At 39.7% G+C, this 26,819-nt stretch overlaps 1 protein-coding gene across 3 annotated transcripts; it reads left to right on the forward strand.

The window, feature by feature from the left end:
• Window positions 1-349: 349 nt before the first annotated feature.
• On the forward strand, window positions 350-24,671 carry ttc14 (tetratricopeptide repeat domain 14). 3 transcript variants are annotated; one of them, XM_026147141.1, is made up of 13 exons: window positions 350-692; window positions 783-933; window positions 4,026-4,153; window positions 4,282-4,481; window positions 5,025-5,109; window positions 5,485-5,614; window positions 5,986-6,141; window positions 6,282-6,353; window positions 6,493-6,612; window positions 7,141-7,263; window positions 9,117-9,234; window positions 13,111-13,217; window positions 13,344-15,021. In XM_026147141.1, the coding sequence occupies exons 2-13, from the start codon at window positions 800-802 to the stop codon at window positions 14,314-14,316; spliced, it is 2,346 nt and encodes a 781-aa protein (XP_026002926.1). In that variant the 5' UTR covers window positions 350-692; window positions 783-799; the 3' UTR covers window positions 14,317-15,021. The 3 variants fall into 3 exon arrangements, with proteins under 3 accessions (XP_026002926.1, XP_026002925.1, XP_026002927.1); XM_026147140.1 differs by having other exon boundaries at window positions 350-933; XM_026147142.1 differs by lacking the exons at window positions 13,111-13,217; window positions 13,344-15,021 and adding an exon at window positions 23,960-24,671 and having other exon boundaries at window positions 350-933.
• The last annotated feature ends 2,148 nt before the right edge of the window (window positions 24,672-26,819 follow it).

Consider the following 26,819-nt stretch of genomic DNA (forward strand, 5'->3'; position numbering starts at 1 on the left):
ACAGAAATTTTTCCATGCTGGGTATAGTTACTTTATTTATTTTGAAAACCCTGTATACACCAAACTCTTTAGAAGTTAGTGAAATTTAAAAAAAAAATGGATTGGGCAATAAAATCAACCTTTTCTTGCTTGAAGTACACAAGGCTCACATTAAATCAGGGGTCAAATGAATTATTCTGCATAAGAAATCAAAATATCCATAAAAAAGAAAGCTGAATGTTCAAAGACTATTACAAATAGGGGCAAAATAAAATTTGCGTTAAGCGGTAAATATAAACACGAACTAAATAGCAGTTATCGCCATCGTTCCCATGTGGTTCTTGTTTCTCCCGACTGTTTCAGTGTGACACACACGGCGCATGCTCATTTGTCCATGACTCCTGGCTTACTAGTGAATTTTTTTCAGCATTAGCTAAACTTTGAATAGCTAAAACAACAATTTTCCTTGTGTTGCATGAACACCTAGTCCGTGTATGTGCAGTGCCGCAATATTGGGGCTTTTTATGAAGACAAACAAACTGCGGAAACAGTGTTAGTGCGGCTTTTTGCTGGTGGGTTTGCTAGCTAGCTAAACAACAGAGATTGGTTGTTATCTAACTTACATACATTAAAGTGGACTTCTCAGTCTTTTTTGCAAATAATTAAGCGTTTTTTAATCTTGGAAAAAATTGCAGTACTGTCTCAACCTCAAGGTAAGCTCTAAATTGTGCTGGCATGGGCATCGCTAAAAGAGTGCTCGGCCGCTTCGGTATTTTTTGACTCGTACAATAATGTGAGTTCAGTCCCGTAAAAGCAGAGAATGGACAGAGACTTGTTGAGGCAATGTCTGACGTATCATGGACAATCCCTGTTCAATACGCTGAAATGTGAACAAACGGAAAATCCAGACTTCCAAGCGGTGGTGTCTGACCTCTGCAAAGCCACGTATGAGAGGTATGTCTGAGTTTATGAGTACCACGGCAGGCAGCTGCAGAATGCCAAAAGTCATAAGTACAGACAAAATGCTAGCGCATCATTATTTTCTCTTAAAGTGTTAGACAAAGATGATATTGCATATAGGTTGTGAATTAAACGCTCTGAAAACAAAGATGAGTGAATATCACAGTCTTATCGCCAGTATAATTTTACTGTTTAAATCTCCTATTGCTCGTCCAGCAGATTTTCAGTTCATAAGCTGACATCTGCCTAGAAATGGTGACGCTAATGAGGAATTTGCAACTTTTGCTCGAAAATTCTCTGGATTTAAAATGACTTATAATTAAATTGCACAAGAAATATGCAGAAAAGGACTTCACCACACCTAACAGCTTTTGAATTTAGGTATTTTCAGTTCCATTGCCAGAGATGTCTAAAATCAGGCACCTAGACATGCAGTCTGACTTTACAGACATTTGTGAAAGAATGAGTCATTATAGGGAGCTCACTGAACACATGTGGGGTACTGCAAGACCATGCCACTCCTGCAGCAAATCAGTTTATAAAATGTCTTCACTCCCAGGTTAGGTAGGAAGCAGACCATATGAACTAGACAGGCAACAAACTTTGACAGGCAGCCATCGAGTCAAGTCACTTTGCAATTGCAATAAAAAACACACTATCAATATTTAGAACTATACATGCAATGTACACTAATAAAGAAATGCAGCCACAGATATAAAATTGCAAAAATACGTGCTATAAATGTAGCTGCACAAAGTGATGAATGACCTCTTTTACATTTCAAATCAAGAAAGTCTGACCTGCAGCAGCCCCTCCACTCTGTTTGCAGTTGTGCTGGGTGCAGTGATTGATGCAGAAGAACTAAATTCATGTGAAACCATTAATTAAACTGGGCATGCAGTGCAGTAACACTTACCAGCGATGTGGAACTTTGTGGAAGTTTGTTAATAACAAATTGTATGACTTACTAAAACTTATAGTTGAAGTATATCAGTATAATTCAGCTTAGGGGGCACAGGGAATTTACTGGATGAGCTGTGAGCCCCACACTGCTCCTGAGTATTCTGTGATCAGCTGCTCATCAATTGCTGAGGCACACTGTGTCAAAAAAAAAAATCCCCAACACTCTGCTGACCTGATTACTGCAGGGTTCCAAGTCTCTGACATTAACATCAGTACATGAAAGGCACACCATGAGCTTCATGGCATGGGTTTCCATGGCCGAGCAACACCTGTAGGTGTCATGTGTCAGTGGCGCACTACTTTTGTCCATGTAAGCATATGTTGTTTCCACACATGTTTTTCCCCCCAATCATTTGTGAATGGTGTAGTTAAACTAAAATACCATTGTATGAAAAGAGGTGCAAAAAGTACGCATCGGTTTTTGATAGGGCTGAACGATTATGGAAAATAATCTAATTGCGATTTTTTTTTGCCCCAATATTGCGATTGCGATGCGATATGCGATTATTTTTTAAGGTCTTTGTCTTCTGTATTATTAAACAAAGACAAGCAATACATCATATAGTATGGCCAATACTATATTACATTAATTTTAAACTGTTCTTTCCTGGAAGACAGACCTCTGTTATGATGACATGAGGTGATGCATGAATTGATGACTGACATTTTTATTTAACTTCTTCAATCACAACAGTATATTTGAACATACACAATAGTTTATTTTTAGCTTACAAACATCTGAGCATAAAGTGCTGGCAAGGAACCCTGGTGTAAACATTAAAATGAAAGTCAGTACAATGTGCAGATTGCAGAAATATACATAAAAAAAAATCAGTGGCTTTACCACACTCAGTTTTTCGACATCTGTGAACTACTAGACAGTCATTCAATTAAAAAATAATATTAAATAAATAAAACTAATAAATAAAAAATACACACATCTTACTGATCTCTGCAGTCAGTAACATTACACATAAAGTGCAAACATAATAGCAATTGTATAAACACACACACAAACACGCCTTTAAAGTTTAAAGGCGTGAAATTGGACGGTCTAGCCTTCTGATTAGCGTCACCGCTGTCTCGGTGGAGTTTAATAAACTCGGCCGTCTGCTTCTTGCTATCTAAAATATAACCAGACACTGGTGTAAATTCTCGACTGTCTCATACTTCTGTTTAATAAGTTTTCTGTTTGACGTTTAGTCAGCTGTGTGAAAACCAAGGAGGAACCCACCCGGGGGATTAATAAAGTTTTATTTTATCTAATCTAATAACTTTAATCTCAGCCAAACCGATTTACTCACGAACAAACAAAACACTGAAAAAAGCCCAACAATAACATTTTTAGGTTGTCTAAGTGACTTATATATTACGTTTAACCCGAGCAGCGAAACTCCGCGGTGATCTGAAAATGATGTGCCGGGAGTTGTGCCGTTCTCGGCCGCATCAGTAACCCTCGAGCTCCCGGCTAGCTGTCGAGCTGGTGGGTAGCAGACGCCTCTGAAAACGTCGAAGCACTTTTGCAAATATGGGATATCTTGATAAACCGAGCAGATATTTGATGTTTACACAACTACTTTCTCGCCTGAAAATATGTTAAAAGTTTATTTTGTGACCCAGAAAGATTAGTATGAGTAATTTTAAAACTTAGTAGCGGCCACCATTGCTGGAAACTGGAGTTTGGCTGGGCCGCGCTATGAATTCTGGGATATGGTAGTAATTTGGACAGCCTTCGGCGCGTCGCTGTGACGTAATCGGTCTACAAATGCGGCCTCAGGAGGATGCAGCCCATGAATTTGGACATGTCCAGAGTATAATCGCAGCCTTTGCAGTTAGAAAATTGCACTTGATCATGTCGCGATATTATCGCAAATGCGATATATCGTTCAGCCCTAGTTTTTGACTAGCTACTGCAGCTGTCATTGTAGAATAAAAATCAGTAGTGTAATACAATAACTCTCAATGAAGGTCTGTGAACAAAGAGCAGGAGTGTGTATTAATTCAACCTTTTTCTGTTGCATTACTTCATTTTCCTTTGCACCATTATACAAGAATTAGTTTGTCATAGGTGAATTCAGTCCAGCTGATCTTACTGATCTTTCTTTTGTTGTTGTTCTGTGCAGTAGGTGTGAAGAGCAGAGCAACCCACTTGTGGAGCAGTTCATTGCCAGGAAGGCTGACATCCTGTTCAGTCCAGTATGGAGAACCGCTGGTCTTCGAGGAGAGGAGCACGAGGAGGAGGAGGCTGTAGGTGTGTGTTGTTCATTCTTGTGCGTGTAAATGAAGATGAGTATGACTTGCACATAGGCCCTATCTGATGTTGAGAAAAGTGTCTGTATTTTGTGACACACTGCATCAGATCTGTCTTCGCTCTTTCAGAGCCCTATGCAGTCATGCCACCGATGGAGGTATTCATGGAGGTGTCGTATGAGGAGAGGCGATCCATGATTTACCGGGATTTGGAAAGAGGAGACATTGTGGTGGGGAGGATCAACAACATTAGAGAATACGGCTTCTTTCTCACTCTGTTTTGCACAGCAGGAGGTCTGAAAAGAGACATTGAGGACTTAGAGTTGTCGGTAGGTCAACAAGTTCAGTTCAGTTCCTTTTGAATGTCATTGAGTTATGTCATAAATCATCACTGTAGAAGCTGAAAATTTGGGACTGTTGGCTAGTTGTTGATGAAAAACCGGCTGTGTAGCTCTGGGAATACCCGAGTGACTGCCAGTTCTTTCTTTGCGTGGAGTTTACATAAGAATACAGTCATGCTTAAAATTCATGTTATGAGTCCATGTGATGATATCTGTGCTGTAATCGTCATTTAGTCTTGTGCTTTACGGGACGTACAGGAGTGGCAGTTCCAAAAGAGTTCTGCTTTTCATCTTCATGTCTGTTGTAAAAAAAACCCACCTGCATATTTGTCATCAAGCCACCTCAACTGAGGTATTACAAGTGAAAAAATTCCTCAACAGAAAGCTGCTTGGAGAGTTTCTGTTGTCAGACTGTAAATGGTGCAAATGTTGTGTAATTAAATTTGCTGTTCTGTCCACCTGAACTAAATCGGCCATCCACCTTGCATTTTACTATTGTTTCATAAAGGCACATCTTTCTTCACCCTTCAGGCTCTGTGTCATGTCAGAGAAATTCCCTCCACTGGCAGCCATGATGATCCCCTGGCGTACTACCAGATTGGGGACTTCATCAGAGGTTTGTGTCTAACACAACCAGAACACTGAGGTCCAGAATCATATACTGCAGTTCTTTTCAGGAGCCTTTAAAACATTTTATAACAATAGATTTATCAGACAGACAAAACCTGCATAAAGTATATTAATCTAGCTAATACCTTCATTCCACGGAAAATTGGCCTATGATAGTATCTTTTTCCATTTGAGGCTTTTTTGTATCTCAACACAACCTATATCTTAAAGTTTTAGTCTTTTATCCTATTTTAATTTTCAGGTTTGCAGTGCAGTTATAATCATAGAAATGCTTGCTGCTTTTTGAACTCCATAGTGCTGCTTCGCAGTACTGTAATGGGATATGTAAAGAATGATGGTCTGATCTTTTCTTATTCTGTAGCTGGAGTGAAAGATATTGATCGCTACCAGGAGAAAATCACAGTGTCGCTCCATCAGGCCTGTCTTTCTCCGAGCTTGGAGCACATCAAACTTGGTGTCATTACCAAGGAGGAGCTGCCTGTTCATTACAGGTAAAGAAACACAACACGGATTGCTGAAAGAAGAAAAACAAACCTGCTTAGCTAGTTCGAGTGAATACTGTTGCATAGCATTGCACTAAGAAATGTCACACAAGCATTTGAACTAGTGTTTCATATCAAGCTTCAGTTGATTGTAGCTGCAGCAGACCATCTGTATTCGCAGTCACTGCTCATGTAAAATGTAAAGTTTGGTGATTGAATTTTTCTTTTTTATATTCATGCTTTTTTTCAAGAATATGATGTATTTTGTTACACAAATGAGCGGGCTGATATGTAGCCTGAGCTTTAATATAAAAGCTTAATCTGATATAAATATGTATTAATGCATTAACGTGTGGTTGCAGTGACTGCTCTCTCCTTAGTCGTAGTGTTCAGGCAGCCACTGACTCCAGTGAGACATATGAGCGTATACTGACAGGTTGTCATGGATACCACAACCCCTCTGTAGTGGACTACTTGCTGGAAAAGGTGGGAATTAGTGATACCCACCCACCGTCAATGATGCGTGGACTGCAGAGGTAAACTTTTAGTTGGTGCGATTACACAGTAATTCCCCTAATTTCATACAAATTTGCAAGCAGATTCATGCAATAATGGAAGTTTGGACATCTAGCAAGGCTGTTAAATAGTGTGGTGTCTGTGGTTCTTTTCGCCACAGTAAACTTTTCCAAGCAGAGGATTTTGCTTCTGCAATCAGGAAGAAACAGTCTGCATCCTGGGCCTTAAAGTGGTAATGTATTAGCTATCAACTTTGACCACAGAAAATGGATGGGATGTTGCATCATTTTGTTTTTGGACCACTTATTCCCCCTGGCTTAGACTTCACAATAATACAAACCTGACTTGTATTTGCTTGTGTGTTTTTCAAGTGTCCGTGCAGGGGTGGACCACTTCAAACATGGTCGCCATGTGGAAGCCATGAATGAATACAACAAAGCCTTGGAAATAGACATTAGTAATGTAGAAGCACTGGTGGCACGTGGAGCTCTGTGAGTCTGCTTTCAGTTCAAATGATGAGAACTGTTGTTTGTATAATTCTGTCCTTGTTTGAGATATTCCCTCGTCTTTCATGACCCTGTAAACACCTAACTGGTTTAAATTACAAGAAATATATACAGTGTTTACAATAGTTTATTTATTGGATGCATCAAGACATTTTAAACGACTTTGGTAAGTTTCCTCATACCATTTCCCATACCAGAATGGAATGAGGAACAGTAATTAAGACACCACACATGGTCCTGTACTATTGTCGTAGCTCTTTGGAATGAAAAGTTGCTTTTGGCTTAGTACCTGGTAAACACACATGACACTTGTTACCGAAACCTGGCATAGTCCTGAAAATGAGATCAATCTTATCGTCTTTTTTGTGCTTTATTGAATTTTATTGTTTTATTTATATTTTGATATTGCTAGGGATGATGCAATGATCGGGGACCATTCTTAATTTCGTTGTTCTCATGACAATGACAATAAAGTTTCTGATTCTGATTCTGATTCTTTCACTTTGTACACAGGTATGCTAACAAAGGCAGCATCATGAAGGCAATAACAGATTTTGAACGAGCTCTGGAGAACTGTCCTGATCACCGCAACGCCAAGAAGTATCTGTGTCAGACACTAGTGGAGAGAGGAAAACAGTAAGTACTGCTTCACTTAGTAGGCAGATGTGAAATGAGAGCTTACAGTTCAGTCGTGATCTACTAGTTGAAAGACTCAGATCAGAGAGAAGTTTAAGAATGTTAATGAGAAGCTGCCAGCTCCACCACCTTTTTCTTGTTACAGTGCACAATGGGCCTGATATGTCAGTATGCAAATACTATTGATTTTAAATCCAGGTATGAAGAGCAATGTGCAAGGTAACTACAGACAGAACAACTTTGATTTTTCCCAAGGAGGAAACGAAGCTTTCTCTGGCCTGCTCCTTTTTCCCTGTTTAACCATTTCACAGCCTGATTATGGTGCACTGCTAGTGTTTATGAATAGAAGCTGCATAGAAGGACGAAGTTAGAAAAAGGTTCACAGGCTATTCTGAAACAGGTGAGCGAGCATCAGCTCAGCTGCTTTGTTCCCGTGAAAAAGGGAGAAACATGTAAATAACATGTATTATTTTTCTTTGGCTCTCGGAGGAGGCGGACGCACTTTTTCTCCTCTCCCTTATCTTCCCTGCTAGTTCTTATGTCCTTGTCTAGTCTCGTGTCTTTTTTGTATTACTTTCCCTGGAACACTCTCTCACAGTCTGTGTCTAAAACCTAAAAGAGAATTATGGATTTGATCAACTGGTCTCTGAATGCTATTGACACCCTTTAACGAGAGGCTCGGGAGAACCCGAGTGCCCTGGATGGACTTTCCCTGCCGGATACACGATGGACGGGTGGCAGAGGATCGTGTGCCTGGCGGGACTGTCGATCGAGGACGCTGAAGATATCTACCTATTCAGAACCATGATAACAGGGTTCTTGCTGATCGGAGCTGGCTTGGCCCGGGCTTATCGGAGAATTAAGAGAGCGGAACCGGCTGTTCAAACCTCCACAAGGCTGCCCGCTGGGATTGGAACGACAGGTGCGACTTCTCAGAAAGGGCTCACTGAAGGCAGCATGGTTAAGAGCTTGGAGGCGCTTACGACTGCAGTGAATGCTCAGAATAACACCTTTGAGCGTATGTATGTTGGATTACATCAGGAAAGAATCAACTCAGAACAACATCTCTGGGCGGAGCTGGATTACACCTCGGATCAGTTGGCTGCGCTCGTGAGGTCTCAGAATCTGCTATGTGAGCAAAAAGAGTGACAAGACCACAGAATCGACGGCTAATAACATCACGGAGAAGCTCGCAGCTATTAACGGGAGATTGAGAGACCAGTGTCGGAGTGTTAAAAAACAGCTTGAAATTCTCAATTACCATCATAACCCGGCTACCCCACAACTCCCTGATAACGACTGTGTTGAGTCTGTTCCTTCCCATTCCCTACAAGGCCACCTGGGTTGGCTGGAAGACTGTTTACTTAGCCTGGCAGGGCGAAGGACACTGTCTCAGCTGAACTATTGACATGCACACATACATATACTGATACTGATAAGCACTCACTGACGCATCACCCTCCCTACCCCGGATCCAACGCCACCTCCAACGCTTACCTCCCCCATGATGTGGACATCGGGTCAGCTGGAGGCGCAGTCGAAAGATTGTAGCGGTCCCAGATCAGATGTACACACTGGAACTCTTTCCCATGTTGCTTGTCTGTGTTTATTGTGTTATGGTGTGTTGATACCTGTGCATTCCTGTATTATCCTTTTGTGTTGCACATTTCAATGTTTTTTTTCCTCGCTACCTGGCCTGACCTGTCTCCCCAATGTGATGTTTGTATTGTATGTATGGTCGGCAAGGTCTGTCATCTTGGTTGTGGGCAAAAGACCATCTCAAGGCTATCTCATCTCATCTCATCTCATCTCTCATTATCATTTACTCAAAGGATGTTTGTTTGTGCTTGCAGGCTTGAGGAACAGGAAAAGCTAGTAACAGCTGAGGGATTGTACAGAAGAGCTCTAGCTTTAGATGGCTCAAACCCTGAGGCACAGGAAGCCCTGCACAAGATCACAGACACTATACAGGTGAGCGGACACAACATACACACACACATGCATACACACACACACATGCACGCGTGCCTGAGGGGTTCAAAAAAGTTGTCAGGTATGCAGTGTGTGTATTTTAGGCTTAACTATTAAAGCAGATACAGAAATAATGGTCCCATCAAAGTTTAATTTTAAAATGGTGTTATTTCTGTGTGACTTCAGAAAAATTAATAAAAAAGGTGGAAAAAATGAGCAGCTGCTTGTTGCTCTGACAACACAGAGAAAGGGATGGTATGAGGACAGATTAGTTTCTTGTAAAATTAGTTGACAAGTTCCCAGAACTGTATTTATGTGTGCTCTGCTTACATATGTTTAACATGTTTTTTTTAACAAATATGTGTGGCTCTGTGTACTGACCACGAGAAAACAGGCACACTAAAGTTAGCAGCTAACCGGTGACCACTGGGGACTAAGCAGCTACAGATCCAGATATTTCTGATAGCAGTAAGAATTTTTCCTTGCTCAAAAGAGGCCTTTTGGAGTGTTTACGCACATGATCACAGTAGAATTCAGTTAAAAAAAGAGTCAGTTTTAAGCCCTCGGTATACCTGCTGCATTGGTTGCTTTGTCCTACGCTGGGAATGCCACTGACAGCCACATCCCTTTCTGTTTGCTGTGGCAGTGCACGTAGCTGCTAGTATTAAATGATATCCTGAACAATAGGTGAAAAAACCTCTATATCCGCACTGACAAGGGAAGAGAAGAAGTGAAAACTGGAAGCAAAAGAATTGCTGAGGTTGTTTTTACACAAATAACTTTACATAGAAAAATGTGAGGGAAATCTGTTTGTTTTATGTAACTGAAAAAACAAAAAACTGTCCAATATATTAGATTTTTAAATCCCCAAATATTAGTCTGGAAAATCCTCTATTGGTTGGGCTGTGCTTTTCACTCCCATCAACTTTATGAAAATGTATTACATTCAAAGACTGAAGAAAGAACTGTGAATATTACAGCATTAGTGGAAACTTGACAGGTCAATTTGAAGTAGTTGGTAAAAACGGGTGTTTGTAGTAATATTAATGAAGGCTGTGTTATATGCAGGTATTTCCCCTAATCATTGTTACTCCCCCTGTGTCCTTGTGTTAGAATGGCTGCTGTGAAAAGACTGTTGTTGACAGATTATCATAAGATTGTCTTACATGAAGCAGTGGATTTCGTGGTTAATCTGAGGCTTGTTAATTAAACACTAAACATTTGCACAACTTTAGCAGCTCAATAAATAAGGAACACCTCCTGTACCACGACAGTGTTAATTTTATACATGCAGGCCTTTGACACTCGTTCAGTGTTGACCTCTGTAACTTTTAATATAGGACATGAATTTAAAAAGGTTTACTAGTTATTAACTTGATTATCAGCAGTTTTAACTTAAGCCTTTTGTATGTAAGGTGTAGTATGCCACAACACTGAAAGGGCTAAGGTAAGTCTTTGGTAAGAAATGCATTAATAAAGGTGATTTATAATAGATTGCCTTATAAAATGTTTAATAGTGAAATGGCTCATTATAAAAGACTAACTTGTCAGTTTGTTGACAATCATAGCAAGTCATTTAATTTGCATAGCAAGACAATGAACTTTGATGGTAAAGGTAAAAATAACCTTAAATTTAGGGATAAAAATGAGGGTGAGGCATGTTGTGTGACTTTTGTTTTTTTTTTTTGTTTGGGTGGGGGGGGGGACTAAAGAATGGTAAATGGCCTGTATTTGTATAGCGCTTTACTTGGTCCTAAGGATCCCAAAGCGCTTTACACTAGGGGTGGGCGATATAAACGATATATACGATAGAAAATACGATATAAATTTGACCAACGATAGAGATTTTGACTATACCGCTCTATCGCGATAGCGCATGTTGATGACGTCATCAAGCTGCGCCTGTTTTGGTCGAAAGCATTGCAGCCATTACAACCATTATCATCTGCAAATTATGCCCGGCGACAGTCATAGCAAAGAGATGAAGCACTTTTGAAATATGGGGAAAGCCAAAAACTGCGCTTCCTCCACTTCCGTAACATTGATTTATTAATGTTGAATTCTCTCGCAGCTGTTCTGTTCCCATGTTGTTGCAGTATATTAATAACTAACCTCGTATTGTGGATGAATAATCTCAGTTGTTCTGACTGAAGTTTGGCCCGTGTATAGCATCCTGCTATGCGATTGCATTTGTCCCTGACCACCAGAATCCCTCACATTAACTTTTATCGAGCGGAAAAAAAAGTTGGCGTTCATCCTCCAGCTTCACTGTGCTAATGTTATGCTAACATAGCTGTGTCGCTAGCAATCAGGTAGCACAACATTATATACCAGGTAGTCCAACTTCAGTAACCCTGCAAACACCACTGCTGTTTAGTTTTCTTTCTTCATTTATGTTGGAAGTGGTAGCAGAGCTGTACGTTTGAATTAGTTTCAGAACATGGTATGTCATGTTTAGGTGGAAACTAGCGAGCTAACTTCCTGTTAACTTCTAACTCCGTTGAATTTAATAACTTCTGTTTTCATGGATGCCTGGATGTTAAACTTAATTGTTACACCTGGTAAAGCAGCAACGCTGATGATTTTATTAAAGATGAAAGAGTTTAGACTGTTTTTAACTCTGTGTTCGTTTGACTTTGGGACCTGAAGCGGACGGAGTTTTGGACCCAGATTACTCCGCAAAGCTCCTCACTACGGTAGCCGTAATGCTCTTGACAATCCATCAAGCAGTGCGGCTTACAAAAGTTGTACTAAAACATTTTTTAACAGATTTCTGCAGCCAAAATCGGTTCGAGGTCAGTAGGTCATACATAAGGCACACTCTCGATTTTTGAGAAAATTAAAGGATTTTATGTGTGCCTTATAGTGTGGAAAATACGGTATACAGAAGAAAAGAATATATCGCGATATATATCATTATCGCACGTGCTTCAAATTATACCGCGATATGGATTTTAGGCCATATCGCCCAGCCCTACTTTACACTATACAAAGTCATCCACCCATTCACACACACATTCGCACACAGAAGGAGAGAGTGAGACAGCAAAGAGTATAACAATAAACAGTAAATGTGTGTGGGTACGCCTGGGTGCTGAAGAAAGACATGAGCTGCTGTCCATGGCGTTGAAACCAGTTTGAGCACATTTCTAAAGTGCATATTATTCATGTAGGAATGTTTTCTTTAAAAAAAAACAAAAAAATGCTATATTTAAAAAAGAAAAAATGCTTTTCTACTTTGCTCCGACCACTGTGGTTTGTAATACTGATGAACTGTTTTGGTGTGTATGTGTGTGTTCGCAACCCTTGGACTCTGACCCTCTGCCCTCTGACCTTCTGACTGCTGCGGTCTTGTCACCTGCCTCGTGGGGGGGGGGGAATAATCTGCACAATGGCAACAATGACTCCTCTTCTCCTGGATACTTGTGTTCCGTGTCCCGGGTTCAAATACGGTAATGTTGAAACCTTCTCCACATAATTCTGGGACTAATACCGTTTCTTTGCACATCTCTGCTTGCACCTCTGTCCTTCCATCAATCTAAAAAAAAATTTAAATCTACCCCCACTCTGGGATCATACCACATCATTCTCTATGGTAAATCTGTAACTCATCACACATTTCTCTTCCTGCGATCTGTTTGGTTTGTGATGGTTATGTATGCTCTACAAACCTCTTGATTTTTTTTTCTTTCCCTCTCCATACATACTTGCTCTGATGCAAATGGCTGAATAAATGAATGAATGAATGATTGTTGTTTCGGGATTTTTGTGTGGTTTTGGGTCATGGCGTGTATGTCTTTGAATATGTTTCTGTGGACTTTTGGCTGCCTGCCATTGTCATGTCTCGTCTTGCCTCGCCTCACCCGGCGACTAAAGAAATCGATTCGCCTGCGAGAGGAAGCACTGGCTAAGGAACAGGTCAAAACTAAGAGTGGCCAGAGCAGTGCTGAAAAATTACGTAAGATCTTAAAAGAGGAGAAGAGGTAAGCTGACCGATTGATTTATTTACTTAAAGCTAAAAGAAAAGCCACTTCTGTTAAGGACAGCCTCATAATACCCTGTCTGTTTTAGCAGAAAAATATTATCAGTACATGTCTTCTATTTTTCAGGATGAAGAAAAAACGGAAGAGATCATCCTCCTCCTCATCCTCCACTTCTTCAAGGACATCCTCCTCCTCCACATCATCATCGTCCTCTCGCAGGCAGTCTAAAAAGAAGAAAAAGAAAAGGAGGAAATCAGAGCGTGGAAGCAAGCGCCATCGCAGGATCTCCTCAAAGGAGAGCAGGAGAAGCAACGAGGGTAAGAAAGATAGGAATGAGAAAGAGGAGGATGACGAGGTGGAGTGGTATCCCGCACCTTCCAATACCTCAGCTACTTTTCTCAACCAGGTGGGAGGCCTGGGGTTTGGATTGAGGGACGAGGAGCAGGTAGAAGGGAAGGATGCAGATGATAGAAAGAGTTTCAAGCTGTACTCGCTGTCAGCAGCTTCAGAAGAGGAAGAGTCTGACTCCTCACAGAGAGAAAGAAAGGGAAGGGACAGGGAGGAGAGCAGGACGAAGAAAACAAAGAGCAGCCTGAGCAGAAGCCCAGATAGAGAGAAGATTAGGAGCAGGAGTAGAGAAAGGAGGAATAGAAGTAGGGATGGTGACAGGAAGAAAGACAGAAGAAGCAGTGACTCCAAAAGGAGAAGTAGTTTAGATGAAAATTCCAAGCGGAAATTATCCTGCTCGTCAGGAGAGTTGGAGTATTCGGGTCGTAAATCTAGTTACCGACCTGAGCATTCTGGAAATTCCACTTCCAAACACCCAGAGAACAGGAATGACTCATCATCCAGGAACCTCTTTGAAGAGAATAGAGGCAGGCTGGAAGTTCACGGAGCAGATCAGGTGAAAAGAGAGAAGGAAAGTCGAATGGAAGAAGGTACCATTCCAGATCAAGGACACAGTAAAAAAGGAAGTGCTGGAAATCAAAATGAGCAGTGCAGCATGGGGGCCAAAAAGGACCTCCCTGCAAACCTGTTGGATATTTTTAACCAGATTGCTCAGTTTGAGAAGGAAAAAGGAGTGAAACCAAAAAAATAACAAGAGGGTATGATATCCATACAGGTGTTCGGAAAAAAGGTGAAAGTAATATTAGTACCATGAAACTACTCTCTGGACTGCATCAATACTCCTGATCTATGGCCAAATCTGTTGCTCATTGAATGTCACCAGCTATTTTTTTTTTTTTTTTTTAAAGTTTGTCTTTTTGCAGAAAATGAGCCGTTTTACTTTGAAAGGTTGTTATTCTCTATGTCAGACTGGAGTCCTATAATAATTTCCTAGTAACTGTTTGTCAAAATGTCCTGAAATGTTCACCTTGATGGGTTCAAACAGGTTTAACACTTTAAAATAATGCTACAGTAAATTCATATTTTTAAACTGGCAAACAGTACATGTCATATCTAAGCATGAGAATATCAGATTCAGTCCATATTATTACATTATCTTCAGAAGCATCGCCTTTAGAGAATAGTGAACATTTTGACAAGCTGTTGCATAACTTTGCTCTGTAAGCTTGATGATCTGTTCTGTGACGTTCTTTTTGCTGTCAAAGAAGTTGACTGCCTTATATTTACTGCTGTGTGCCATGTTGTACATTCTTTCTGTGGCTTGTTAAACCTCTGTCCAAACAATCCTTAAGACTATACTTAGTGCAGAACTTCCAGCTGTATTCTGACTAATTGTCTCCTGTAATAAAACAAAGTCAGTTGAGTCAGTAAAGCATTTCAAATATCAAACCTGCAAGTCATTGAAGTCCTTTTCTTCTTCTTCTTCTTCTTCTTCTTTTTTTTTATAGTTGTAATCCAATACATGTCTGCATGTTATCTACAGTGATGAGCACTGTGTTACAGAAATTAGATCAGGTGCAGATATAATCAATTAGATGCAGTGTTGTGGAAAAGTATTTGCCCCCTTCATGGTTTTTTTTCCTTCTACATTTATTGCACTGTAATGTTTCAGATCACCAAACAAATTTTAATATTGGACAAAGATGACCCAGCCCCATTGAATTAAGAAATCACTCAAATAGAACCTCTGACATATGCTTAAAAAATCTCAGAAAATGCAACACATCACACCACTATCTAAAGTCATTCAAGAGCATTTAAGAATCAAAGTCACTGACATTTACAGGATTACAGACCATTGCTAAGACTTTGTTACTCAAGTGGTGAACAGTAGTGAATCTTTCCAGGAGTGGCCAGCCTACCAAAATTACAACATCAACAGCATACCCAGAACAACATCTAAAGAGATGCAGTTGTCACTTGCCTCAATTAAGGTCAGAGTTCATGATTAAACTATAAAAAAGAGGCTGGACAAAAGCCGAAGACTAAAATCACTGCTGAACAAACAGAACACAAAGGTTGATCTCACATTTGCCAGAAGACATCAAGACCTATAGGAAAACATTCTGTGGACTGATGAGACAAAAGCTGAACCTTTTAGAAGGTCTGAGTCCCGTTACAGCTGGCTCGAAAAATACGTTGGTGGTAGTGTGATGGTCTGGGGTTGCTTTGCTTCTTCAGGGTCTGGATGACTTGCTGCAATTCTGCTCTCTACCAGAAAATCTTGAAGGAGAATCTCCTACCATGAGTATGTGCCCTGGGCCTCAGGCTCACTTGGGTTAAGCAGCTGGATAATGATCTGAAACACAACAGCAAGTCCAGCAATTTAAAAAAAATAAGAATGTTTTGGCTTAGTCCAAGTTTAGTATGATTGATATGCTTTGTGACATTAAACAGCCCATTCATGCTGGAAAACCCTCCAGTGTCGCTGAATTAAAACAATTTCCAATTATCACAAACATTTGATTGCATTTCTTCCTGCCAGTGGTAGCACAACCAGTTTATTAGGTCTTGGAGGAATTAATTTTTTGCATAAGGTCAAATAGATTTGGAAAGAAAAATTTTGCATTTGCTCAGGATATCTTTGTCTTATATTTTACGTTCATGATCTGAAACATCAGATCAACAAATAAGTGTGAAAAACAAAGGAAAAAAGTAAGAAATTCTGTAGGGGGAAATACTTTTTCAGAGCACTGTAAATGTATAAGCATCACCTGATCTCACTGTTAGATGAAACCTTGAAAGGTCTCATCCTCACAAAAAAAAAAGTCAATGACTTTCAAAATGTTCCACTGGGCTTTGTCTTCCACAGGACTCCCAAAACATTGAGAACTCATCAATTCAATACAACGATTTTAAATCGAGGTCAAATCAGACTTGGGGAGGCTGTGTTTGGGGATAAATTTAAAAAGCCACTTTATAATCACACAGTCAAGGGTATCCATATCACTGTAATGTTAGAACTGTTGATATATTGAGAGTATCAAAGAGCTTATTAAAATCTGAATCAGCTTTATTGACCAGGTATGTATATACATACATTACTATTGCTTTGCTTTTTCTGCCTATTTTCATGATGTAAATGCAGCGGTGCAGAAAACCTTTAAACTTGGTGAAAATATTCAGCTGTGGGGTTCTTTCAAGTGAGTTGCACTTCTCTCTTCCACAGAGAGAAATACCACTGTATTTGCAGACACATTGCTAACCTCTCCTGGCTCCATAATATGTGTGGAAGAGGATTCATTTTCCACCAACGTATTGATCCTCTACATGCATGGAGGCTACTGTATATGGGCCTGTTTGAAGTTCTGGGAAAGTGTCAGTACTGCAGGCCTGTGTAGCTTTCCATCGACATTCGTGAAACCTCAACTTCATTCAAAAGAATCAGGATAAATCCAAAGGTTGGGAACACATGGCAACATCACAAGAAGCTGATTTAGGATAGAGTCAGAGGGTTTGTTCACCCAAAATCAAAGAGTACAAACTGTGACTCTATTCTTACAATCTTAGTAATATCAAAGACCTTCCTCATGGTCATAAAACATTGTATTCATCGGCATTTAAAGTTTGTGCGTTAAACCAAAGTGATCAAAGTCATGGAAAGCTTCCTAATAAGTAATTAAGTGGGCCTTGAGTGGAGATTTATGTGGAATCACATTTTTAATGATTTGGGCAAAGTTCATACTAAGCTAGAATACCATTGAAAGCATGATAAAGACATGCAAGATCTCAAATATTAAAACACTTTAACTTGTAGGTTTTAAAACAGTAAGATGTTCCATGTAATATTTTACAGTTTTCATCAAGCATTAACAGTAAAGCAACAAATTTTTGGCTGGTTTTGGCTCCATAATTTTCCTCTGGTCATCGAGTGGATCAATAGCCCACACCTTGAGAACGACTAACATGTACTAAAACATCTGATGTGTTCTAGTTATTGAGGTTTGGTTTGGGGTTTTTTTTTTTTTTACTTAACACATTATTACTTCTGTGGTTTTGTCATACAATCTTTAAATTGAGGCAACACTTCCCTAAAAGTCATGCCATGTAACTCACATGAGATTTCATCCTTGAACAAATTAAAGCCAAAGTGGCCTTGTGGCTTATTGGTGCTTTAAGCTACTTGGTGTCACATATTTGATTTAATAACTGGACACACACGCACACTCTTTGGTGGCTGTGGGACCAGCCGTGCTTCACCCCGTGCCAAAGTAGCTTACTTCGGGCTTAGCTGCCAGCCTCCTGCTTCCCTCCTCCATCATTACTGGTCCCATCATCAGTGATGCAGTGGAGAATGCTGTACACCCCAGTCTATCTTGTTAGGGCAGATTAGCCACTAATATACAGGCAGAAAAGAAGCCTCTTCATTTAATGCTGTTCACCACACACTCCTGATCCTGTCCTTCCTCCCCTCAGATGCCTGACATCTTAATATTATAAATACTGAATACAGGAGATCTCGCTAAGTGCTCACTCGGTGGGTCATTAGACCCGTAAAGAGCCACTGGAGAGGAGTTTTTGGTCTCCGCCAAGACGCCTCACTGAACACATGGATTATTCCATCCTAAAAAATTGTGATAAATGGATTCTCTGGCAGATTATGCTCTTCACTTTCAAATATAACACTGAATGAGGGAGAGCAGATGTCTTTTCAGAATAGCAAAAACATTTAGATTATTTATTTATTTGTTGTTTGGCCAATGAATCCCCGCAATCGTTTCCTTCATCTTGCACACCTTCACTTAATAACATGAATATTTAACACGAGCAAATGGGAAGAGAAAACCTTGTTTATCTTTAGTGAAGACACACTATGTACATGTCTTTCCTCTGCTTTTTACAGCATCATGGAAAAAGAGTAAAACAGATGGTAAAATATTATTAAAATGTCTTTACTACCAGATAGAATGTGACCCTACTTTTCTCATTTTTTTTATTTATTTATTCTATTTATTTCAAGATTTAAGGAGCTTTATTGTCATTCGCATCACATGTTAACATGAGGTGGAACATAATTATGTACACACGGTCCCGGAGTGAAAAGAAACTAAATAATGAAGAAACAGAATTTTTTTTTTAAGTAATAAAGAAATGGTTGTTTTTGTTTGTTTGTTTGTTTGTTTTTTAACAAACAGGAATCACAAGTAATAAAACAATACAATAAATAATACTATAAGTAGAGTGAAACAACCTGAGTACCAGTATGGAGTATGGGTTTAGAGTGTAGGTATAAATATAGGTGTAAATACTTTAGCAGCAAAGGGCATGATGACCAGCACTGATAAAGTGACAGTGTCATTAAGTGTCAGCAGTTAAGGGGCTACGATAGCAGTTCTTGTCCATTTATGTATTGCGAAAGTCTCACAGCTTCTGGAATGAAGCTGTTTCTCAGTCTGGTGGTTTTGCATTTGATGTTCCCCAACCTCTTGCCTGAGGGGAGCGGGACAAAGAGTGGGTGTGCTGGGTGAGTGGGGCCCTTCATGATACAGGTGGCCCTCTTCCTGCATCTGGAGGTGTATATGTCTGTGACGGTTGGGAGGCTGCCTCCGACAACTCTCTGTGCAGCCTTCACCACCCTCTGTAGAGCTTTCTCTCTGCACAGTTATTTATTTTCAACATAAGTAAACAACATATTGCATGTCTTTAAATAATATTTCAACAATTCCCGGCTGGTAAATGCATCCTAAGATGGCAAATTATCCACCAGTCAAAATGCACATGAGATTACTTTCAATTATAATCTCAGTTCTTAATAAAAATACTTAAAGAAGGCATCGACCTACTGATTCCTCCTGGAATGTCTCTCTTTTAAAAGGGGACTTGTTTTTTTTACTCTTTAACTCTTAAAGCCTACTTTGAGTAAAGACTGTGTGTGCATCAGAAGTTAGTGAGGGTGGTCTCTGCCTACGCAGCTACCCTCAGATAAGCCCAGAAACTATTTTAATGGTCTGCCTATGTTGTTAATGGTATATACTAAGGTGTCTTTATGGTTAGTCATTAGATTTACATTTTGAATAGAAAAAAAAAGTTCTTTATTCATACTTTAAACATTAAACAGTTTAACTGCAGTTCTGCATGTTTCCACTGGAGGGCAGTGGAACACCGCGTTTGTCCACACCAGAGGTTGAATATTTGGAAAGTGCAGGCCACTGAGCTCTCCATCCATACCGCTGGAAATGCCTGACTTTGTTTGAGTCAAGAATGGCATTTCAAGTAGGACGAATGTGATTTTTGTCTATTGATGTGAGCAAACCTGAAACAAACATTTGCACTTTATAAACAATGTTTCACTTGTTTTTAAAAAACAAACAAACATGTTTTGATTGACATTCATGAAAACCACAAAATATCTAGGTCTTTAAGACATATTTCAGTTGAAGTTTTCTATTTATTTAAATTGTTCCGCTCTGCTTAATTTGATTTTTATGAATTGTAATCCATTTTTAAGAAGACTCACATTAAATAGATAAATACATAGATTTCTGTTTAAAAGAAAACTTATTTTATTGTTATCTAAGGCTAAAAAATAGTGAAAATTTGGTGTTTGTGAAGCCACAGAATGGCTCAGTTCAGGTATTTAGCAATAAAATGTCTCAATAATGTATCATCTGGTGCTCTGTTTAGGAAATGTGCTTTCCATCCATCCGACTCCATCATCCGTCAGCCATCAGTAAAGGGAACAGATTCACAGCTGATTCTGTGAGACAAACACATGGAGGTCTGCTGTGTTTCAGGCCCAGAGACACCACATCACTGTACTTTTTTCCCCCCCTTTGCAGACCTGAAGGACTTTGTTTCTCCAGGTCATGTCCTGATCCTGCAGTGTTGCAATAAGAGAAAAAGTGTGAAAGAAAAAGAATAGCAGTGGGAGGGGGAGAGGGAGGAAGGCTGCTAGAGGGAAAAGAAAAAGAAGACCTTTAGTCCTTGAAGGTGCGGGTCTCTCACTAGTTCGTGAGGTCAACGGCAGCAGCTGTCCTGCTTGACCGACTCTGATGAAGCTGCAGATTTCTCGCCTTCATGAATCATCCCACTCCCCATTCTCCTCCTCCTCCTCTTCCTCCTGCTCTGCTTTCACCTGGACTTCTTTTCACAAAGAGGGGATTCCTCCTCTTAGGCCTCTTTCTTCAGCACTGAGGCAATCAGACTGTTGAACACGCGGAGGGAGATGAGACATTTTAAATTAGTGTTAGGAGAGGGGGAGACAGAGAGAGGGAGAAGAGGAAAATGACATTTTTCATTTTCTACAATAAAAGGTACTACATTGAATTCTTGGAGCATGACAATACAGAGGAGTAAGTAATGGAATAGGAGCAGACGTGGTGCCTGTGTGTTAGTGGATAATGAGGAATTTAAAGATGTATAGTCCTCTGCTGCCATTCAATCACACTCTCACCCGCTGCTGTCACTGGCCCTCGTCTCAGTGCTGTCACAATACTCCACAGGGACTCAAACTTCTTCTGCTGGAAGACACATTTGTAAAATAATTTCTGGGGCCATTCAACACTGGTCTTTAGGGGGTTTGGGTTATCAGCTAATCAAGAAAACTGGACCCTTGTACTACACTTCTAATGTCCTCCAAGCACTGTATTTATCTGCAGTTTTGACTTTTACAGGAACCGCAGTGGCAGAGTAGACCAGTGCCCTGCAGCCTCCTAACGGGGAGGGTCCTTAAAGAAACTACAAATAAGGGTCATTAAAGGACTGCATGGAAATCAAAAACCACCACTGAAAATCTTTCTCACGGCTCCCCCGGGATGGAAGAGTGTTTGAATGTGACTGATGATGAGGACTTGGTTCTCCTGTTAGTGATAATATCTTGTGGAATCTTGGAGAAAAGATACAGAAGTATTTTACCATCAAAGAAGTACTGAAAGAGGGCGGTCCTTTGCTTGGGATTCTCCAAAAACATTATGGTAAAAGCGCTATATAAATACAGGCCATTTACCAAAAACATTATGCAAAATATATCAAGTTGGGACTGTCTATCTCTTGAGTTATTGCTACCTAAGACAAAATAGCCAGCTGACATGATAAATATAATCCCCTTTTAAGTAATCAGTGATCTAAAATCAAACAAAATCTCTTTCAGAGGCACGTAATATATGACTTTATGATTCAAAGTGCTTCACAGATATGCATGAAAATAGAAAGTAAGCAAACCAACCATATTTTCTTTCATTTACATATGGAAATATATGCAATTTAAATGGAAACTCTTTTAGGGAAGAGGTTTAAGAGTATTTCATCAAGTCCAGGTCTGTTAAAGTGTAACCAAGGTATTAAAAAATAAATATTAAGATACAAAACTCTCAAGTTATCCTTAAAAAATATGAAGAAAAAGCATAAACCTCTTTATTTTTGATTGGATTGGTGCAAAAACAGACGTATGTTCGGCTTGGCTAAATTGTTAGTATATTATTTTTAAGTGTACAACAGTTTAAAGTTCACTTCTCAAATCATGTGCCAATCCAATGAATTTCCCCATATGACTTTTCATATAGAATATATTACATTATTTCTATACCATACACATCATAACCAGGCGATAAGGCAAATAGTGGCCACACATTGGCCCATTACAGACTATAATATACATATGTTTGATTGTTTGTTGGTTTGTTTTTGTGCCCTTTTTTGTCCACTTGAATCCAGCTTCTTTGCTATTTATCATTCTTATTGTTTTTCATTTGTAGTGTACGTAACACATTCAGTTAATATAAATTTCAAATCAGCTTTCTTTCCCACACAGAGCTACACATCTCAAGGAACTAAAACATGATTAAGAAAAGAATGTGCCGTACAGTATTGTCATACTAAGTGAACACTTGGTTATATTTTGCCAACTTGCAGGAAATTTTTGCACAGTTTGTACCATTTTTGCATTAATGCACTTGAACACTTTATATTAACAAGAAGACACTTGTGTTTTTATGGTATTTTACCGTGATTTTTGTGACTGCAAAGTTGTTTTCATATTTCCAGCGGTTGTGTAATCCAGAACTGTGTTAGGGTTTTGGCTAGCAAAGGGCTTCCATTGTGATCCATGTATTTAAGAGGCACAAAGCCACTGTTCATCTGTAGGGGAATTTATAAAAAACTGTGAATTTGTTTTAAAAGTTGTCATTCAAAGAATAGAGGAAATGCAAGAAAGCGAGCAGGAGCAAGGACATGCAGTTATATTTTGGAGTAATAAACTCTTCTTGGAGATAACAGTATAACCAAGAGCTAAGAATAGTATTGTGTAGTGTATTCTTTACAGCACTGCAACACTTTGTTTTTTTTTACAGTAGATTACAGCTGTAAAAAAAAAGCAGCTTAATCTAGCTGTCAGTACTTTAGTGTGATGCAAGAGGGGAAAAATCTTGGTGTACACCCCAAATTTGAATTTTTTAACCCTTTAATATTATTTCCAAGAGCTGGTGTGACCCTTCACCTTCCCCCACCCTACTACTCTCTCCACCCTCGCCCTCCTTAAAAACATATATTTAGTGTTTGCGGTCAAAAGAAAGACTTTCCACAAATTTGATCCAGCTGTGATGCTTTTGCTTGCTGTAGAGCAAAATACAGCCCTTAGCACAACACTGCGCACGATAATTACATTAAAAGAACATTATTTATATTCTTAAATAACGTGTTGCAGACATCACATGCTCAAGTGTGTCAACACAATCACGTGCATTCAGGCTTTTACTTTCTGTGCTCACACTGACAATAATAACCATAGCATTTGCAAACTATAGGTTAGCGCATTATAAAGTGACATAACCACATAGTAATTTCAACTTCAGAAATCCTGTCAAGAACCAAAGGGCCCGTCTACAGAGGGCAGAAAAATTCTTTACTGTTACCACCATAAACACTGTTTTGACATAATTGCTGCCCTGAGAGTGCATGAAGTGGAGAGTGAACCTCATTTATTAGATTCTTAACGTCCCCAAGGGGCTGTTTTCCCTCACAGCGAGCAGTCATTAGAAAGCCCATACACACAGCAGGAAGCCTCAAGACAAAATGCAAACATCTTAGCGCATCATTATTCTGTGTATGTTTCAAGTTGGCCCTAATGGCACATTGTTTCTTTTATTTCCTCCTTTGCATTTTGGCAGAGATATTAATGTTCAACTATTTTTTGCTCTGTAGATACAGTACAAACTTTTTTTTAAAAAAAATATAAAATGCACAAAGCTTATTACATTCTTCTTGTTATCCAGTTTTAGCAGCTCTGTTGTCAAACAATGTTAGGATGTAACCTTCAAATGTTCAGTTCACTTCCAATTTGGATTTTTTTCACCTAATGAGTTTGTGTGTTGTTTTTCTTTTCTTTTTTCATCCTCTAGCTGATTATTGAATCACAGCCACAAAGAAGGCAAAGGGTTCAGAGTAGAGAGAGGCTGTGCAGCCAGTCATCAGAACATCCTTCAACTCATGTGGATGAAAAGGATGAATGTTCTGCAAGTGTTCAAGGCCAAAGTGAGAGATGAGAGGAATGTGTTGATTTGCTAATGGAGCAGAGGTGACAGAGAGCATACAGCAACCTTTGAACAAAAACACTTCCGTCATGACCTCTTTTTTCCTTTTTTTTAAAAGAAGATTTTTCTTACACTTTGCTTCTGTTCCCTCTTGCCTTTCCCAATTGTCATCTTTCCATCTGCATTCCTCCATGCATACATAAATATTTGAGTCACCACTTATGGCTGATATTTTCTAAGTCTTCAGCATTCTATTGTTATAGCCTCAGTTACTCTGAAGATGCAGGGACGAGCACATTGTGCACCCAAAGGAAATTTCCTTCCAACAACAAAATTACATTCGGATACAAAAACAGGCGTGCAAGCCCAAGAGTACAAATGTACGCTCTAACACACACACACACACATCTCCCATCGGTATATAAGTGCATATTAGCATGCACGCAGACAGACACTTGTGAAAATAGATGTTCTCACAAAGCTTGCAAAATTCCATTACACTGAAAAACTCCCGACTCAAAAAAATAAAAAAGGGATTTGAGTTAATTTAGTAAATACAGGGTCAGAGCTTGCCACAAGAGCTGAGAGGAGGTGAGGTGCATCTGCTCGGGCTCCTGTGTTTGCACATGTGTGTGCGTGTGGAAGAATCGCTGACTGTGTGAAGCAGGGAGTCCTGGCGGCAGCAGCTACCAGCAGCGGCAGTCTAAAACCCAGCCACGCTCTCCAGAGATAGCGCTTCTTTCTCATTTGCTCTGGCCCTATTTTAATAATAGCTGTGCATAAGTAATTTCTATGAGGCCAGGCAGGCACATGAGCACGCGTGGAGGGGAGGAGGGGGGGAAATTAAACTCATTTTATCTGTGAGCAGGTGGATTCCTATTTATCATTAACATGCATAGAATTTGCACAATGTTATTTCTTGCTGCTTCCACTGATGGCACGTCATCCAAATAATGTCAGAGGAGGGTCTGCCCCCCCCCCCCCCCCTTTTTTTTTTTTTTGCTTTTTTTTTTTTTTTTGCTTATGCTGGAGTGAAATTCATAGATAAAGGTACTAGGGAGCTTTTTTTTTTCTTGCAATTTTCTGCAAACGGAAACTAATTCTGGGAAGCTTCTTATTACAGTGCAGGCTCATTTGGTTTGCATTAAAAGAGGGACAGGAGTGACATTAGGATTTCTGCCAGATTTCCAGGAGATGCTCCAACATTCACTCTTATATCATTAGTAACGCTCCTCCCCCCTGCCTTCTTTTTTTTTTTTTAAACAGAAGCCCCCTTTTCCACTTTTAACTGGCATTAAACAATCTCAAGTCATTATTGAGCCAATAATAAAACTGGAATATATTTGACTTCCTGATTTAGATCCTATCAAAATATTGGAATGTAAATGTGTAATTCTGAATGCATGATATGAAGGTTAATAATTGCTGTATATTCTCAGGGTGCTTTAAGCATAATTCAGCAGCAGGATTATTTGTCATTTATTTAAAATTAGCATTGGTTTTTCTTCATCTGTTTGCATTATTGATCTTCTTTTTCTTTGTTTTTGTTTTTTTTTGCACCACATCCAGAGCTATTTCTAGTTTATCTAAATTTAACGTGCTACCCTTCAGATGCAATGAGGGCTTTGTCAATGAGTCAACATGTTCAGATTGACAGATTCTGCCCAATCGTTAAGCTTACCAAACATTTATGATGCAGGAAACAGACGATTGATGATCAAAACAACTTAAACGGTCAATTGATTATTATTATTTTCTATGCTTTAATTTTGTAATTTTAAGCATCAAACTTCATGTTTCAGTTTCATGTTCCATCAAAGACTTTGTAAATCAATCAAATCAATATCTAAAAAATAAAAAAACAAACATGAAACTTCAGATCAAAGCGCATTTATAACTGAGCCCTCTTCAATCACCCTTCCTGTTACCTCAGCATCCCATGCTGTTGTCATGTAGAGGAACAACATCACGCGCCCACTTTGCCGAGGGGGATCATGGGAGACGCGTCTGCAGGCGGGATTATACTCTCTGTGACCAGTCATTCACACCAGTGTTTACGGCGATGAGTAGCGAGATGATGATGTGTGTCTCTGTCTCCTTTTCTCTTTCCCCCCCCTGACAAATAACAGCATGGCAGCTCATGGCAGCTTCCAGGGCTCCTCCTGACAGCCAGCCAAGCAGCCAAGCAGGCAGGCAGTCAGCCATTGTTTTGTAATGTGTTTCACTCTGCCAGCGCTGATCCTTGCTAAGGTACTTACCACGCCATTGTTGTCTAAGTATGCTATTTTCTGGCTGGGCACCTCCACTATAGAATAGGGCGCTTTCTCCCCCTTTTTTCTTTCTTTCTTTCTTTTTTTTTTTTTTTCAAAAGAGAGGTTTGTTACAGTCACCGTCATACTAATCCCGGTGTGTGATATGTATATGTGTCAACACAGAGAAAGGGAGCGAGAGGAAGAGAGGGGAGTCTTAACCCATGAGAGAAGTGGTGTGAATGGCAGAGAGGCAAATAGACAGACAAGTCCCATTCAACCCTTACTGTCCTCCATGACATCAAATTACTGTTTATCAAAATAAGACGAGCAGTATAATAAGGATACTTTAGGAGTGTATCGACTAATGCGTCTCAAACGTGTACGGGCCTTATGGTATTTTCTGCAGAAACATTCACCAGCAGATTAAAGGAGCAGGGTCAGGGAGGGCTATGAGCTGCCGCAGGGATTGATTATTA

Source organism: Astatotilapia calliptera, chromosome 17 (assembly GCF_900246225.1).
Source record: "Astatotilapia calliptera chromosome 17, fAstCal1.2, whole genome shotgun sequence".
Classification (NCBI taxonomy): Eukaryota; Metazoa; Chordata; class Actinopteri; order Cichliformes; family Cichlidae; genus Astatotilapia; species Astatotilapia calliptera.